At 41.5% G+C, this 14,031-nt stretch overlaps 1 protein-coding gene across 6 annotated transcripts in view; it reads left to right on the plus strand.

The window, feature by feature from the left end:
• LOC122555933 (inactive N-acetylated-alpha-linked acidic dipeptidase-like protein 2) overlaps positions 1 to 14,031 on the plus strand; it is a 941,631-nt gene that overhangs the window by 680,289 nt on the left and 247,311 nt on the right. For all 6 annotated transcript variants that reach the window (XM_043702221.1, XM_043702219.1, XM_043702220.1 and 3 more), the window contains one exon: positions 11,035 to 11,231. In XM_043702221.1, the coding sequence (XP_043558156.1) occupies positions 11,035 to 11,231 (197 nt within the window). The remainder of the gene's footprint in view (positions 1 to 11,034; positions 11,232 to 14,031) is intronic.

A 14,031-nucleotide genomic window follows, 5' to 3' on the forward strand; every position in this document is an offset into this window, starting at 1 on the left:
CAAGACCTATGGGGTGTGATGGATGGCAGTGTAGGAAGGGAGAAAAGCTGCAGATATAGTCATTCTAAGAGAGGTAGGCAGGTAGTACAGGAGTCTTCTGTGGCTATCCCCATTTCAAACAAGTATGCTGTTTTGGAAAATGTAGGGGGTGATGGTCTTTCAAGGGAATGTAGCATGAACAGTCGAGTTTCAGATATCAAGACAGGCTCTAATGTAATGAGGGGTATGTCGGGTTCCAAGTGATCAATTGTGTTAGGGGACTCTCTAGTCAGAGGCACAAACAGGCATTTCTGTGGCTAGCAGCGAACAATCAGAATGGTGTGTTAGCTCCTTGGTGCCATGATCAAGGATGTCTCAGAGAGGGTGCAGAATGTTCTCAAAGGGGAGAGAGGCCAGCAGGAGGTCATTGTACACATTGGTACCAATGACATATAAAGGGAAAAGGAGAACATAAAAATTTCGTCAGGAATTTTAAAAGGAGGTCCTGGAGGGTAGTAATATCTGGATTACTCCAACTGCTACAACCTAGTCGGGGAAGAATAGGAGGATAGAGCAGATGAATGTGTGACTGAGGAGCTGGTGTATGGAAGAAGGATTCACATTTTTGGATCATTGGAATCTCCTCTGGGATAGAAGTGACCTGTAAAAGCAGGACGGATTGAACCAGAGTTGGAAGAGGACTAATATATTGGCAGAAAGATTTGCTAGAGCTGCTCGGGAGGATTTAAACTAGTAAGGGGGTGGGGTAGCGGTTTGGGTGGGACCCAGGGAGATACGGAGGAAAGACATCACTCTGAGACTGGTACGTTGAGAAAAGAAGCAAGTTAAGCAGTCGGTAGGTAGGGACGAAGCAGAGACCAAGGTAGGATTGATAAATTAAACTGCATTTATTTCAATACAAGAGGCATGACAGGGAAGGCAGATGAACTCAGAGCATGATTAGGAACATGAGACTGGGATATCATGGCAATTACAGAAACATGGCTCAGGGATGGATAGGATTGGCAGCTTAATGTTCCAGGATGCAAATGCTACAGGAAGGATAGAAAGGGAGGCAAGAGAGGAGGAGGAGTGGCATTTTTGTTAAGGAATGGCATTCCAGATGTATTTAAGGAGAGGATATTCCTGGAAATACATCCAGGGAAGTTATTTGGGTGCAACTGAGAAATATGAAAGGGATGGTTACCTTATTGGGATTCTATGAAAGATCCCCGAATAGTCAGCAGGAAATTGAGAAACAAATTTGTAAGGATATTTCAGTTATCTGTAAGAATAATAGGGTGGTAGGGGATTTTAATTATTGAAACATAAACTGGGACTGCCACAGTGTTAAGTGTTTAGATGGAGAGGAATTTGTTAAGAATGTACAAGAAAGTTTTCTCAGTCAGTATGTGGATGTACCTACTACAGAAGGTGCAAAACTTGACCTACTCTCGAGAAATAAGGCAGGGCAGGTGACTGAGGTGTCAGTGGGTGAGCACTTTGGGGCCAGCGACCATAACTCGATTAGATTTAAAATAGTGATGGAAAAGGATAGACCAGATCTAAAAGTTGAAGGAAGGCTAATTTTGACAGTATTAGGCAAGAAATTTCAAAAGCTGATTGGGGCAGATGTTCTCAGGAAAAGGGATGGCAAGAAAATGGGAAGCCTTCAGAAATGAGATAATGAGAATCCAGAGACATTATATTCCTGTTGGGTGAAAGGAAAGGCTAGGAGGTGTAGGGAATTCTGGATGACTAGAGGAATTGAGGGTTTGGTTAAGAAAAAGAAGGAAGCATATATCAAGTATAAACAGGATAGATCACGTGGATCCTTAGTATAAAGGCAGTAGGAGGATACTTCAGAGGAACATCAGGAGGGCAAAAAGGGGACATGAGATAGCTTTCGCAAATAGGGTTAAGGAGAATCCAAAGGGTTTTTACAAATACATTAAGGACAAACGGCTAACTACCGGAGAGAATATGGCCCCTCAAAGATCAGCAAGGCGGCCTTTGTGTGGAGCCGCAGGAGATGGGGCAGACACTAAATGAGTATTTTGCAACAGTGTTTACTGTGGAGGAGGACATGGAAGATATAGAATGTGGGGAATCGATGGTGACACCTTGAAAAATGTCCATATTACAGAGGAGGAAGTGCTGGATGTCTTGAGACATACAAAGGTGGATAAATCCCCAGGACCTGATCAGGTGTACCCTAGAACTCTGTGGGAAGCTTGGGAAGTGATTGCTGGGCCTCTTACTGAGATATTTGTATCATCAATAGTCACAGGTGAGGTGCCAGAAGACTGGAGGTTGGTGCTATTATTTAAGAAAAGTGGTAAGGACAATCCAGGGATCTATAGACCGGTGAGCCTGACATCGGTGATGGGCAAGTTGTTAGAGGAAATCCTGAGGGGCAGGATGTACATGTATTTGGAAAGGCAAGGACTGATTAGGGATAGTCAACATGGCTTTGTGCATGGGAAATCATGTCTCTTGAACTTGATTGAGTTTTTTGAAGAAGTAACAAAGAGGATTGATGAGGGCAGAGCGGTGGACGTGATCTATATGGACTTCAGTAAAGCATTTGACAAGGATCCACATGGGACATTGGTTAACAAGGTTAGATCTTGTGGAATACAGGGAGAACTAGCCATTTGGATACAGAACTGTCTCCAAGGTAGAAGTCAGAGGGTGCTGGTGGAGAGTTGTTTTTTTTTCAGACTGGAGCCTGTGACCAGTGGAGTGCCACAAGGATCTGTGCTGGATCCACTACCTTTCACCATTTATGTAAATGATTTGGATGTGAACAAAGGAGATATATTAGTAAGTTTGCAGATGACCACAAAATTGGAGATGCAGTGGACAGCAATGAAGGTTACCTCAGATGACAATGGCATCTTGATCAGATGGACCAGTGGGCTGATGAGTGACAAATGGAATTTAGACAAATGTGAGTTGTGGACTAATGGAATTTAGACAAATGTGACAAATGTGACAAATGTGGCAGATGGAGTTTAATTCAGATAATTGCGAGGTGCTGCATTTTGGGAAAGCAATTCTTAGCAAGACTTATACACTTAATGGTCAGGTCCTAGGGAGTAGTGCTGAAGAAAGAGTCCTTGGAGTGCAGGTTCATAGGTCCTTCAAAATAGAGTCGCAGGTAGATAGGTCAGTGAAGATGGTGTTTGATATGCTTTCCTTTATTGGTCAGAGCATTGAGTATAGGAGTTGGGAGGTCATGTTATGGCTATACAGGACGTTGGTTAGGTCACTTTTGGAATATTGTGTGCAATTCTGGTCTTCTTCCTATCAGAAGGATGTTGTGACACTTGAAAGGGTTCAGAAAAGATTCCCAAGCATGTTGCCAGGATTGGAGGATTTGAGCTAAAGGGAGAGGCTGAATAGGCCTGGGCTATTTTCCCTGGAGCAACGGAGGCTGAGGGGTGACCTTAGAGAGGTTTATAAATTCATGAGGGACATAGATAGGATACATAGACAAATCTCTTCCCTGGCGTGGGGGAATCCAGAACTAGAGGGCATAGGTGTAGAGTGAGAGTGGAAAGATATAAAAGGGACCTAAAGGGCAATTTTTTCACACACAGGGCAGTGCGTGTATGGAATGAGCTGCCAGAGGAAGTGGTGGAAGCTAGTACAATTGCAACATTTAAAAGACATCTGAATGGGTATTTGAATAGGAATGGTTAGATGGATATAGCGAAAGTGAGGACTGCAGATGCTGGAGATCAGTGTCAGGATTAGAGTGGTGCTGGAAAAGCACAGAAGGTCAGGCAGCATCCAAGAAGCAGGAAAATCGACGTTTTGGGCAAAAGCCCTTCATCAGGAATGAGGCAGGGAGCCTCCGGGGTGGAGAGATAAGTGAGAGGAGGGTGGGACTGGGGAGAAGGTAGCTAAGAGTGCAATAGGTGGGTGGAGGTGGGCATATAGGTGATAGGTTGAAGAGGAGGGTGGAGGGGATACGTGGGAAGGAAGATTGGCAGGTAGGACAGATCATGAGGATGGTGTTGAGCTGGAAGGTTGGGACTGGGGTAAGGTTGGGGGGGGGAAGGGGAAATGAGGATACTGGTGAAGTCCACATTGATGCCCTAGGGTAGTAGAAGTGTTCTGAGGCGGAAGATGAGGCATTTTTCCTCCAGGCTTCGAGTGATGAGGGAGTGGCGGTGGAGGAGGCCCAGGACCTCAAGAGTGGGAGGCGTAATTGAAATGTTCGGCCACAGGGCGATGGGGTTGATTGGTGCGGGTGTCCCGGAGATGTTCCCTAAAGTGCTCTGTGAGAAGGTGTCCATCTCCCCAATGTAAAGGAGACCGCATCCAGATAGGGGTGGGGAAGAAAATATATCTCTGGTGGTGGGGTCCGTTTGGAGGTGGTCGAAATGTCGGCAGTTGATGCGGTTTATGTGAAGGTTGGTAGGGTGGAAGGTGAGCACCAGGAGGGTTCTGTCCTTGTTACGGTTGGAGGGGTGGGGTTTGAGGGCGGAGGTGCGGGACATGGATGAGATGCATTGGAGGACATCTTCAACCACGTGGGAAGGGAAATTACAGTCTTTAAAAAGGAAGCCATCTGGTGTGTTCTGTGGTGGAACTGGTCGTCCTGGGAGCAGGTAAGTGCTAGCAAATGGGACTAGATTAAGTTGGGATATCTGGTCGGCATGGACGAATTGGACCGAAGGGTCTGTTTCCGTGCTGTACATCTCTATGACTTTGGTTCAGAACAATCTTCAATTCTAAACTTTGAGCTGGGAATATTTTCCAAGGGTTCCAGATGCCAGGCAATTACCCATTGGAAGGTTTGACATCCCAGACAATTTCGTCTGAGTCAGTTGCTTTGGTCTGTCTGTATATTCCCATCAGTCAGCCCCTGACTGTGATGCTGCAACAACTATCTTCCTTGGGGAAGATCTGGGCCATTATGTTTCTTCCTGCTTTATTATGAATTCATTCATCTACATTAATTTACATTACTTGCTTCTCCCCTCAATTAACTTTGACATATATAAATTACAGAACCTTGGAATCATCGAATTATACAGTACAGAAAAGGCCCTTAGGCCCATCGAGTCTGTTCTATCAAAACTTTACTATCCCTAATCTCATAACACTCAAGGCTTTGGGCCTAGTGTGGGTAAGTGATATGACATTTCAAGTGCTCATCCAACTTCTTAACAGTTGTTAGGTTTCCTGCCTCAACGACCCTCCCAGGCCATGCATTCCAAACCCCCACCACACTCTGTGAGAAAAACACTTCCTCAAATCCTGTCTAAACCTACTACCTTTTGCTTTAAAATTATACCCCCTTGTTATTGATCCTTTGACTAAGAGCTACAGCTGCTTTCTGTTCACCTGTCCATGCTCTGATAGAGGTGTAGAATATAATTTTATATACCCTCTCAAGTCCCCTTTGAATATATGCCAATCCAAAGAAAACAACCCAAGCTTACACTCTTCATAGCTGAAAATTATATGAATATTTGGTGTAAGAGAATTATTTTAAAAATTTTAAAAATTAATAACTTTAATGTCCTCAGAGCATCATGAAGTCCATTATAATCAATTGATTACTTTTAAAAGCACAATCATAAGTCTTTATCAGGGAAATTGATAAGCAGTTTATCAATGTTCCCTATCAATGTTCCATATGTCATATTGGCTCATTGTTAATTTTATAGGTTTGCATGTTTTTTTTAATTGTTTGCTCAGATTTCACGTGGGTCAAGTGAAGGAAGAGAAGATTCACTTACTGCTATGTAACACTTAAATAAAGGTCCATAAGTATCCCACATGTCCATCCTGTTGATTTAAGATTGCTATGTAATTGGGGGTAGTGGTTTTGGAGCTGGAAATGTGCTGCTGGAAAAGCGCAGCAGGTCAGGCAGCATCCAAGGAGCAGGAGAATCGACGTTTCGGGCATGAGCCCTTCTTCAGGAGCCCTTCTTCAGGCTCATGCCCGAAATGTCGATTCTCCTGCTCCTTGGATGCTGCCTGACCTGCTGCGCTTTTCCAGCAACACATTTCAGCTCTGATCTCCAGCATCTGCAGTCCTCACTTTCTCCTAGTAGTGGTTTTGGAGTTGAGCAGAGGTGCGGTGGGGCGGGGGGGATAGTAAGACCCTATGAACCTCAAGGTGTCTTCTTCGTTCATAACTTAAACATGTTATTAGCTTGTAGAGCAATTTCCATGGGCTTAAATTTCCTTTGGCACTTTTTTTTAACCTCATTTGCTCTTAAAGCAATCTCTTTGAGTGTTCCAAATAACCAGGTGACAGGAGACCTCCTCTCAGTCCGACAAGGTACTTTTAAGGTCCAGATTCTCATGTGCTCCCTTCCTTTTCTACCCTGAATTTTCCTTTCTTATACATTCTGAAGGTCAATAGTTGCTTCCTGCCCCTTTCAAGCAGGGTTTAGTCTGTTGGGATTCTAGATCCTTTATAACTAATTCTTTGAATCATGGATTTATATTCTAGAGTTAGTGAGTCTTACCATTTGAACAAAAAATTGGAAATTCTCACAATGTTGTTCAATTCACCAGGGAAAAGTGAATTATTGCCTGCTCTAACAAAAATGATTTGATCGATCTGTGAATAGCAGATGAAAATATCTATTCATGTGTTCTGATGCGTATTGGAATGAGTATAAAAAGTAACTTTTACCACAACTGGTAACTTCACGCATGTGGGAAAGTTTGCCTCACATGCAACAGCACAGTATCATAGTTCTGTAGAAAATCATAACGCATGTATTTGGCTTCTACATTTTGTGACAATGCTGCTCCTTGAACAAGATTAGGTTGCCCTTGGGTTTGTTTCAGAGGCGTCGTAAAGACAGAAGCTTCATTTTGAATGCATTTATCTACTTAAAGAAGTATTTAAATTTTAAAAAGGACACTTGTACAATGAAAGGGGAGTAGCCAGTTCTCCCAGCTTAGCTTTTCTCTGGTTTGGTTTGGTTTTAGCAGTCTGGCTGTTCGGAGCAAGCAGTCAGTTTTGAGGCTGCTGATCAAAGGAACAGCTTTATGGAAGAAGGTGCTCCAAGCTGAATCTTTCTGCCATCGCTCTCTCACCTGTAAGAACCTGTGTTTGATTTTCCCATTTTTGCCAAGGGAGTGTTTATGGGGATGTTGCAAGTATTTGGAGCAGCATCGTTAAGTTGGGATGGTCTGCTGGTTTTTGGATAGGTTAAGGTATTCTGTATTCTGTTTTCTTTTGTTTGTGTTTCATTCAATACTATGTAAATAAATTCTGTTTTGTTTAAATCTGAGGGATTTTGACTAGCTGCATCACTCCTGGAATATACACCATACACCTACCCAAAACAACTAGAAACGTTAGGGTCTGGGCTACCTTCTTGAAATGTTTTGAGGGGGGTCTGGCCTGGTCCATAACAATAAAGATCTGGGATTAAAGGTAACAATAGGTAAAGGCTGTCCATATCTGATGTCAATATAAACTTGAAAACTTGCACGCCAATTTTTTTTAAAATCTCAGATGAAAAGAACATGATTGCCAGGTCTCAGTTCAAACTAGTATAAATATAGATCATATTTGTTTGCTGCGTTGCTAATGCACTATGCTGTGATACAAGCCATTTTACTTAAGTTCATAAAGCTTTATTACAGATGGACAGAACCAAGGTTTAAAGTTGCACACGTGTGTGCAGAAATACTACTTAACAAATAAATCTCTGAAATTTTTTTTTGTTGCTTGTCAAGGTAGGGCATCAGATTTTTCCCAAGAGGAGTAAATACCAACTTGTAGCAAAAGACCTTTCTCTCTAGATTTCATTAGTCAACTGGTCTAACCAGCAATCATCAGCAATGACTTGGAGTATTGCAGATGTGCCTTGCTCTGGTATCTGATGACCAAATCTGCCACAGAGGAATAACTTAGTTCCAAACTTCTAACTGTGTGTGTGCCATTTTTGAGCTATTGAGACTATTGAATCTACTGTTTATAAATGAAAAACAGCAGCAGTTTGAATTTTTAAAGCACCTTTAACATTAAAAAGGATAAAAAGACCAAGTGAGAATTGGTCTTTCTTGTTGTGTTCCTGGAAGAGTAGGCCCTGAAGTTGCAATGGAGTGATAGCCTTGTGTAGATTTGAGTTGCACATGGGGCCATGTGGAAATCCTGATATATCTAACGCCAAGGAAATTCCCAAGAAATTAAGAATTCAAATGAGAAATTTCCCTGAAGTTGGAACCTGCTGAGAACATACCTAATGTCTGGCCATAAAATACTGTGGCTGCAAAAGGATCGAAGAATTCTGCAGTGAAAAACTTACTTCCTGTCTTCCCAAAATCTACCATCTACAGGGTTTGAGTGAAGAATATGATGGAATACTATCCACTTACCTTGACTGGTGCAGCTCGAACAGCACTTAGGGTGCTTTACACCATCCAGGTCAAATTAGATCACTTGGTTATCATGACCTTGAAGATTGACTTCTTTCACCATGTAGAAGCTCACCATGGCTTATTTGACACAACTTTCCACACCCATGATCTCTACCATATAGAAGGGCAAGGGCAGCACATGCCTGGGTTCATCATCATGTCATGCACCAGGCTGACACAAAACTATTTTGCTGTTTCCTTCTTGCCACTGGGTCAAATTCCTGGAACAGGACTATGGGTGTACTTACGCCGCAACGGCTAAAGTGATTCAAGAATGTAGCTCACTGCTACTTTCTCCAGGGCAATTATGCCGTGGCTGGCTCAATAAATGTTGGCCAAGGCAACCATGCCTACATGCCAGAAATGGATTTCAACTCATTTAAGCTTGTTAGTGACCCTGGAAAAAGTTAGAGGATTAAAATGCTGCTCTACTGCATAACTATTCAACTGAAGCTCTCATTCACCACTGAATTATTTCAATAATAATGGAGTGATCTTATTTTCATCTTCCTAAGAATCATACCTACCGACTTTTAATATTTGTGTCTGTATTTTAGATAATAACTATTACTCTTTTACTTAGTAATTTTCAATAAAACTAGCATTTTGTTGCAAAATTACTTTAAATTAGAACTTTGAAAATAAAAGCTGCATGAATTATACAAAGTTCAAGTTCACAGGTCACTCTGTGCATATGCCTGCTGTGGGTGTGATGCTACCAATAGCACAATATACCTGCAAAAAGGAATACCATAAATAAAAGTAATGAAAAAAAATCCAAAAGATCATCTCTGCTGAAAATAACGATGTCCTATTAGCATGCAACATCCAAAAGACATCTAACACCCATTTGATCAGGCTAAGCAAATCAGCTTTCTACCATGATTAACCAAAATGTCTGTGTACACACACTTGTACATGGTGTAATGGACCAGGCCAGACCCCCTCAAAACATTTCAGGAAAGTGACCCAGACCCTAACCTTGCTCGTTGTTTTAAGCATGTGGGTATTCCAGGAGTGATGCAGCTGGCCAACCCACTTAGTTTTAAACAAAACAGAATTTATTTACAAGATTACTAAATGAAATACGAACAAAATAGAACAGAATACAGAATAACTTAATCTATCTGAAAACCCAACAGATCATCCCAACTTTATGTTCTAAATACTTGCAACAATCCCCATAAACACGCCTTGACACAAAAGGTAAAATCAAACCCAGAGTCTTACAGGAGAGAAGCCAGAGAGAGCTTTAGGGCTCAGCAGCTTTTTCAACACTACTGCAAAAAACTAGAGAAAAACTGAGCTGGGAGAAATGGCCACTCCCCTTTCATTGTACAAATGTTTTTAAAAGAAAATTGAAAGCCTGTTACCTGAGGCAGTATCTATTAGCTATAATCAAACTGGCTCTAAAACCCTTCAACTTAGACTTTTTGAAGTCTGTTTCTTTTACGACTTCTCTGAAAAAAAAGCCAAGGACAATATAATCTTGTTAAAGGAGCAGCTTCGTCACAATGGTATCTCCCTGTTTTAATATGACAATGAAAACTTTAACCTAGCTCAAATATAAATTTCTTACAGAGGTGGCCCTTTCAAAAAGTAGTGGTTGAGCTGGACTGAATGGGCAGAAATGCAATTTACCTATACTTCTCGTTTTTCCACTTGAAATTGGGCCATATTGTGTTCAAATGTTTCTCAACATTTTACCTATAACTAAAGATAAATGTGAGTTTTAACCGAAGTGCATTGTTCCCAAAGTGTAAGGGGAACACCTCAGAAGTACCCACATAAGGGACCATCACAAGTGATCCCCAGTGGCTGCTATCACAATAAAATGTAATTGGTAATTATGACATATCTCATTCATGACATGATATGAGGATCAAGGTTATAAAAACATCTTTTTAATTAAAAGACATAAGTTGTTCAGAAAATGGAATTGTACGTAGTATACTGGTTTATAATCATAGTCATAAGACCTATACCTCAGCCGCTAGTGATATTGTGTGCGGTCTGTGGTAGCATTAATGCACATCACTTGATGCTTGGCCTCAGGAATAGTGCAACTGAAGGTCTGTGTACTTCTATGGTGTAGGAAAGCCAGCTGCTGAAAACAAACTAGGAAAGAAGTAAAAAGAAGCAGGTTTGGACTTCAGCATGAGTCAAAATGGCTGTGTATTTTCCACTCCCTGTTGTTGATGAAATTAAAGGAGATATAAGACAGAATTGGAATATTTTTGTATTCATAGGAGCAAAACTATTAAATTCCTACGGAATGATTTTACGTACAGAAGCAGGTAAGAGTTGTGACCTGTTTTGAGTGCCAGGAAAAGATTACAACAAGCTGAATTACTTTGATCTCATTGAGCATCTAAAAGCCAGACAGGAGAGATTTTGCAGACTTTGACAAGGCACTTTGAACATCGTGTTATTGTTCCTAATAAATAGCATTCGGTAACTTACATGGCATGTAACTGCAGATGATAGCATATGCAAAATGTTTTTCTTTATGAGAAGTGAGATGTTTTGAGAAATACAATTCTACTTGAGTTCTAATGAAGGGTGACTGGACTTGAAACATTAATGTATTTCCTGTGTTTCATGTATTAACATTCAATGAACACAATGATATATTTCTATTTCCAGATAAATATGTCATTGTTGGCAGTCACCATGGTAACAGTGAAGAACTTTGGACCAGCAGCACTTCCATAATTACTGAAGTAATCAGGACTGTGATGACCCAGATTCAGAAGAAAAGATGGCGACCAAATCGTACTATTTTGTTTTGCTCCTGGGGAGGAAGCATTTTTGGCAACATTGGCTCATATGAATGGGCAGAGGTAGGGATTATTATATACTTAATAGTATTTTCTTCTCACTCTTTGAAGAAAATGTCTTTCAACACAAAGCACATGCAGACTACTTAAGAAAAAAGAGGTGGAATTTTATTGGAATATTTACAGGCTTGGAATATGGAGCCTCTAATATGGTGGATGGGTGTTTTTTCTTACCCATCCATGTTGGTATTGCTGATTGAGTGTCCCTTGAACTAAGTGGCTTGTTGAGGCCATGTCAGGGGAACAGTTAAGACAAAAGCAGAGTGCCCTGTGTCTAGAGTCACATTTAGGCCAGACCAGGTATGTACCATAGATTTCCTTCCCTGAAGGATATTAATTGAATCAGATGGGCTTTTATGACAATTGACAATGGTTAAACGGTCGGCATTAGGATAGCTTTTAATTCCAGATAGTTTCTTCTCATTGAATATTTCACCATGTCATGATGTGGTTTGAATCCATGTTCTCAGAGCATTATCCTGGATCTCTGCATTATTAGTCTTGTGACTTTTCCATTACGTTGTGTAAGAGTGCATCTCCAACATCAGTAATTTTGAAATGCTGTTTAAATTTTCTTTGGAATTCTCAGTCTCTGTGGAGCATCAGCAATTTGCTGACACAGTGAGAGGTTAGTGGTGTTATTGGTAGCTGGAAGTGGCAGTCATTGAGTTTGTCTGCATTGTGAAACAGGCAGGCAAAAGATTGATAATTGCAAAGTGTGACCCTTTATCACCTACTGAGAGAGCATCTTTCAGGTGCACCTCAGCTAGTACGGGTTGTGTTTAGAAGAATCTCTAAACCTTGAGGGTTCCAATTCAGAGTCCGACTCCTTCAGTGAGGAGGAGATTGGGAGAAGGAGAGAGAGAGAGAGAGTTGTTTCTACATGAACAATGGCTGCAACAGCTAGAGGAGCACCAGCCTCGTAATGGGACATTGATGAGCAATGTACATAGGGTCACGAATACAGGCTGTTGGTCATTGAAGGTGCTTCCGTGCTGAATGGTTTTATAGCAGAGATTTAGCTCATGGAGATTTTGAAGCATCAATAGAAGAATACAATTGTCCAGGCAAATGATACCAGTACAATGTGGGGGAGGAATTGAAACCAATGAAAGGTAGCAGCCACCTATTTCCTGTATTAATGAAGGTGACCATGGGGCTCAGTGAACTTCTCAGATTCATTCCAGGCAGCATGTGGAGACATATGATGGATTGTGGAATCAGTGGCCAATTGCTGCAACAAGCTGCTGAGTGAGGCCATGTACCAGAGGATTGGGCAATATAACATGTCTTGCCCAGTCAAGCCTGTTGATTTGGATTCACGGTTATGGAGGATTCCTCCTGATGAGCTTACAGCCTGCAAGGCTCCCACGACTAGGACCCATTGTGAACAACTATTTTCAAGGGGCAACAACAGCAGAAAGATCCTCCAGGTGTTTGCAAGGTTCCTGGGAAGCTACTGCACTGAATTTATCCTGATTTATTCCTTGGTACCTCAGCTCTTCAGAGCATTTGAACAACTGTGTACATTGTTCCTAGATGACTCGGATTATCCCCTCAAACGTGCTGACTGTCACAAACACTAAGGCAGAAGACACCTACAACAACTGTCACTCGACAGCAAAGGCAGCCATGGAACTGATCCCAGACAATCTGAAAATGTCATTTAGATAGCTGTAAAAATCAGGGTGGGGGGAGACCCTCACTCTAAATCCATTGTGTTGTGATGGTCTACTGCACTGCATAACCTAGTGCTGCAGAAGAGGGTAGCATTGGAGAATAATGACCATGTTGAGCACACCACTGGCTCCTCGTCCTGGGTGTAAAAATCAGAGGAGGGTGAAGGTTATCAATCTGAAAGTTAACTCTTTTTTTCTATTCACTGAACTACTTCAGCTGCTAAATATTTCCAGTAATTTTTTTTAAGTTCAATTTTAGCTTTCAAACATCTGCAGTATTTTGTTTTGTTTTAGTCAAAATGCTGAAGTAGCTTTGATGCCCTTTTAATTAAACACTCTTATCATTTCAAGCCTGCCCAATCTGTCCAAGGGATGCACTCACTATTGCTCTCATTTTTTGCACATATTTTCATGCCCTCCACTTAAAGTGCTCACCATCTGATAAAGACTCATTGCTGCAGAATGACCAGGCAAACCATTAGAGAATGCATTACAAGAAGATTAAAGTAGTATATATATCTGGTGATTTGATTTTCATCAAGTCTGTACCTAGTGAGACCTCAAATAAATTTTTAGATGAGATTATGCAAATGCTTCTGTGTGGGAAATGGCTGTGGTTGAATCTAGGAGGGCCTATCAAGTTGGGGTGGGATTCTCACCTCTGTCTGTATAAAGACTGTGTTTGTTTCTTGAGTTGCATCCAGCACATCCATCACTGTGAAATCATAAATGCAAGGCGTATCTGAAAAAGAGCACGCAGAGACTTCGAGATCAGCTGCTTCCTGATTTTTTCAAGGCTCATTTTGTCTTCTTACCGTGAGCATTGAATTCTTTGAGAAGGTGACTAAGGAGGTGGACGAGGGGAAAGCAGTAGATGTGGTGTATCTGGATTTTAGTAAGGCATTTGATAAGGTTCCCCATGGTAGACTACTGCAAAAAATACGGAGGTATGGCATTGAGGGTGAGTTGGAGGTCTGGATTAGGAGTTGGCTGGCTGGAAGAAGACAGAAGGTAGTAGTTGATGGCAAAGGTTCATCCTGGAGTGCCGTCACTAGCGGTGTTCAGCAAGGATCTGTTTTGGGACCATTGCTGTTTGTCACTTTTATAAATGACCTGGAGGAGGG

The sequence above is a fragment of the Chiloscyllium plagiosum genome, chromosome 13 (assembly GCF_004010195.1).
Source record: "Chiloscyllium plagiosum isolate BGI_BamShark_2017 chromosome 13, ASM401019v2, whole genome shotgun sequence".
Lineage (NCBI taxonomy): Eukaryota > Metazoa > Chordata > Chondrichthyes > Orectolobiformes > Hemiscylliidae > Chiloscyllium > Chiloscyllium plagiosum.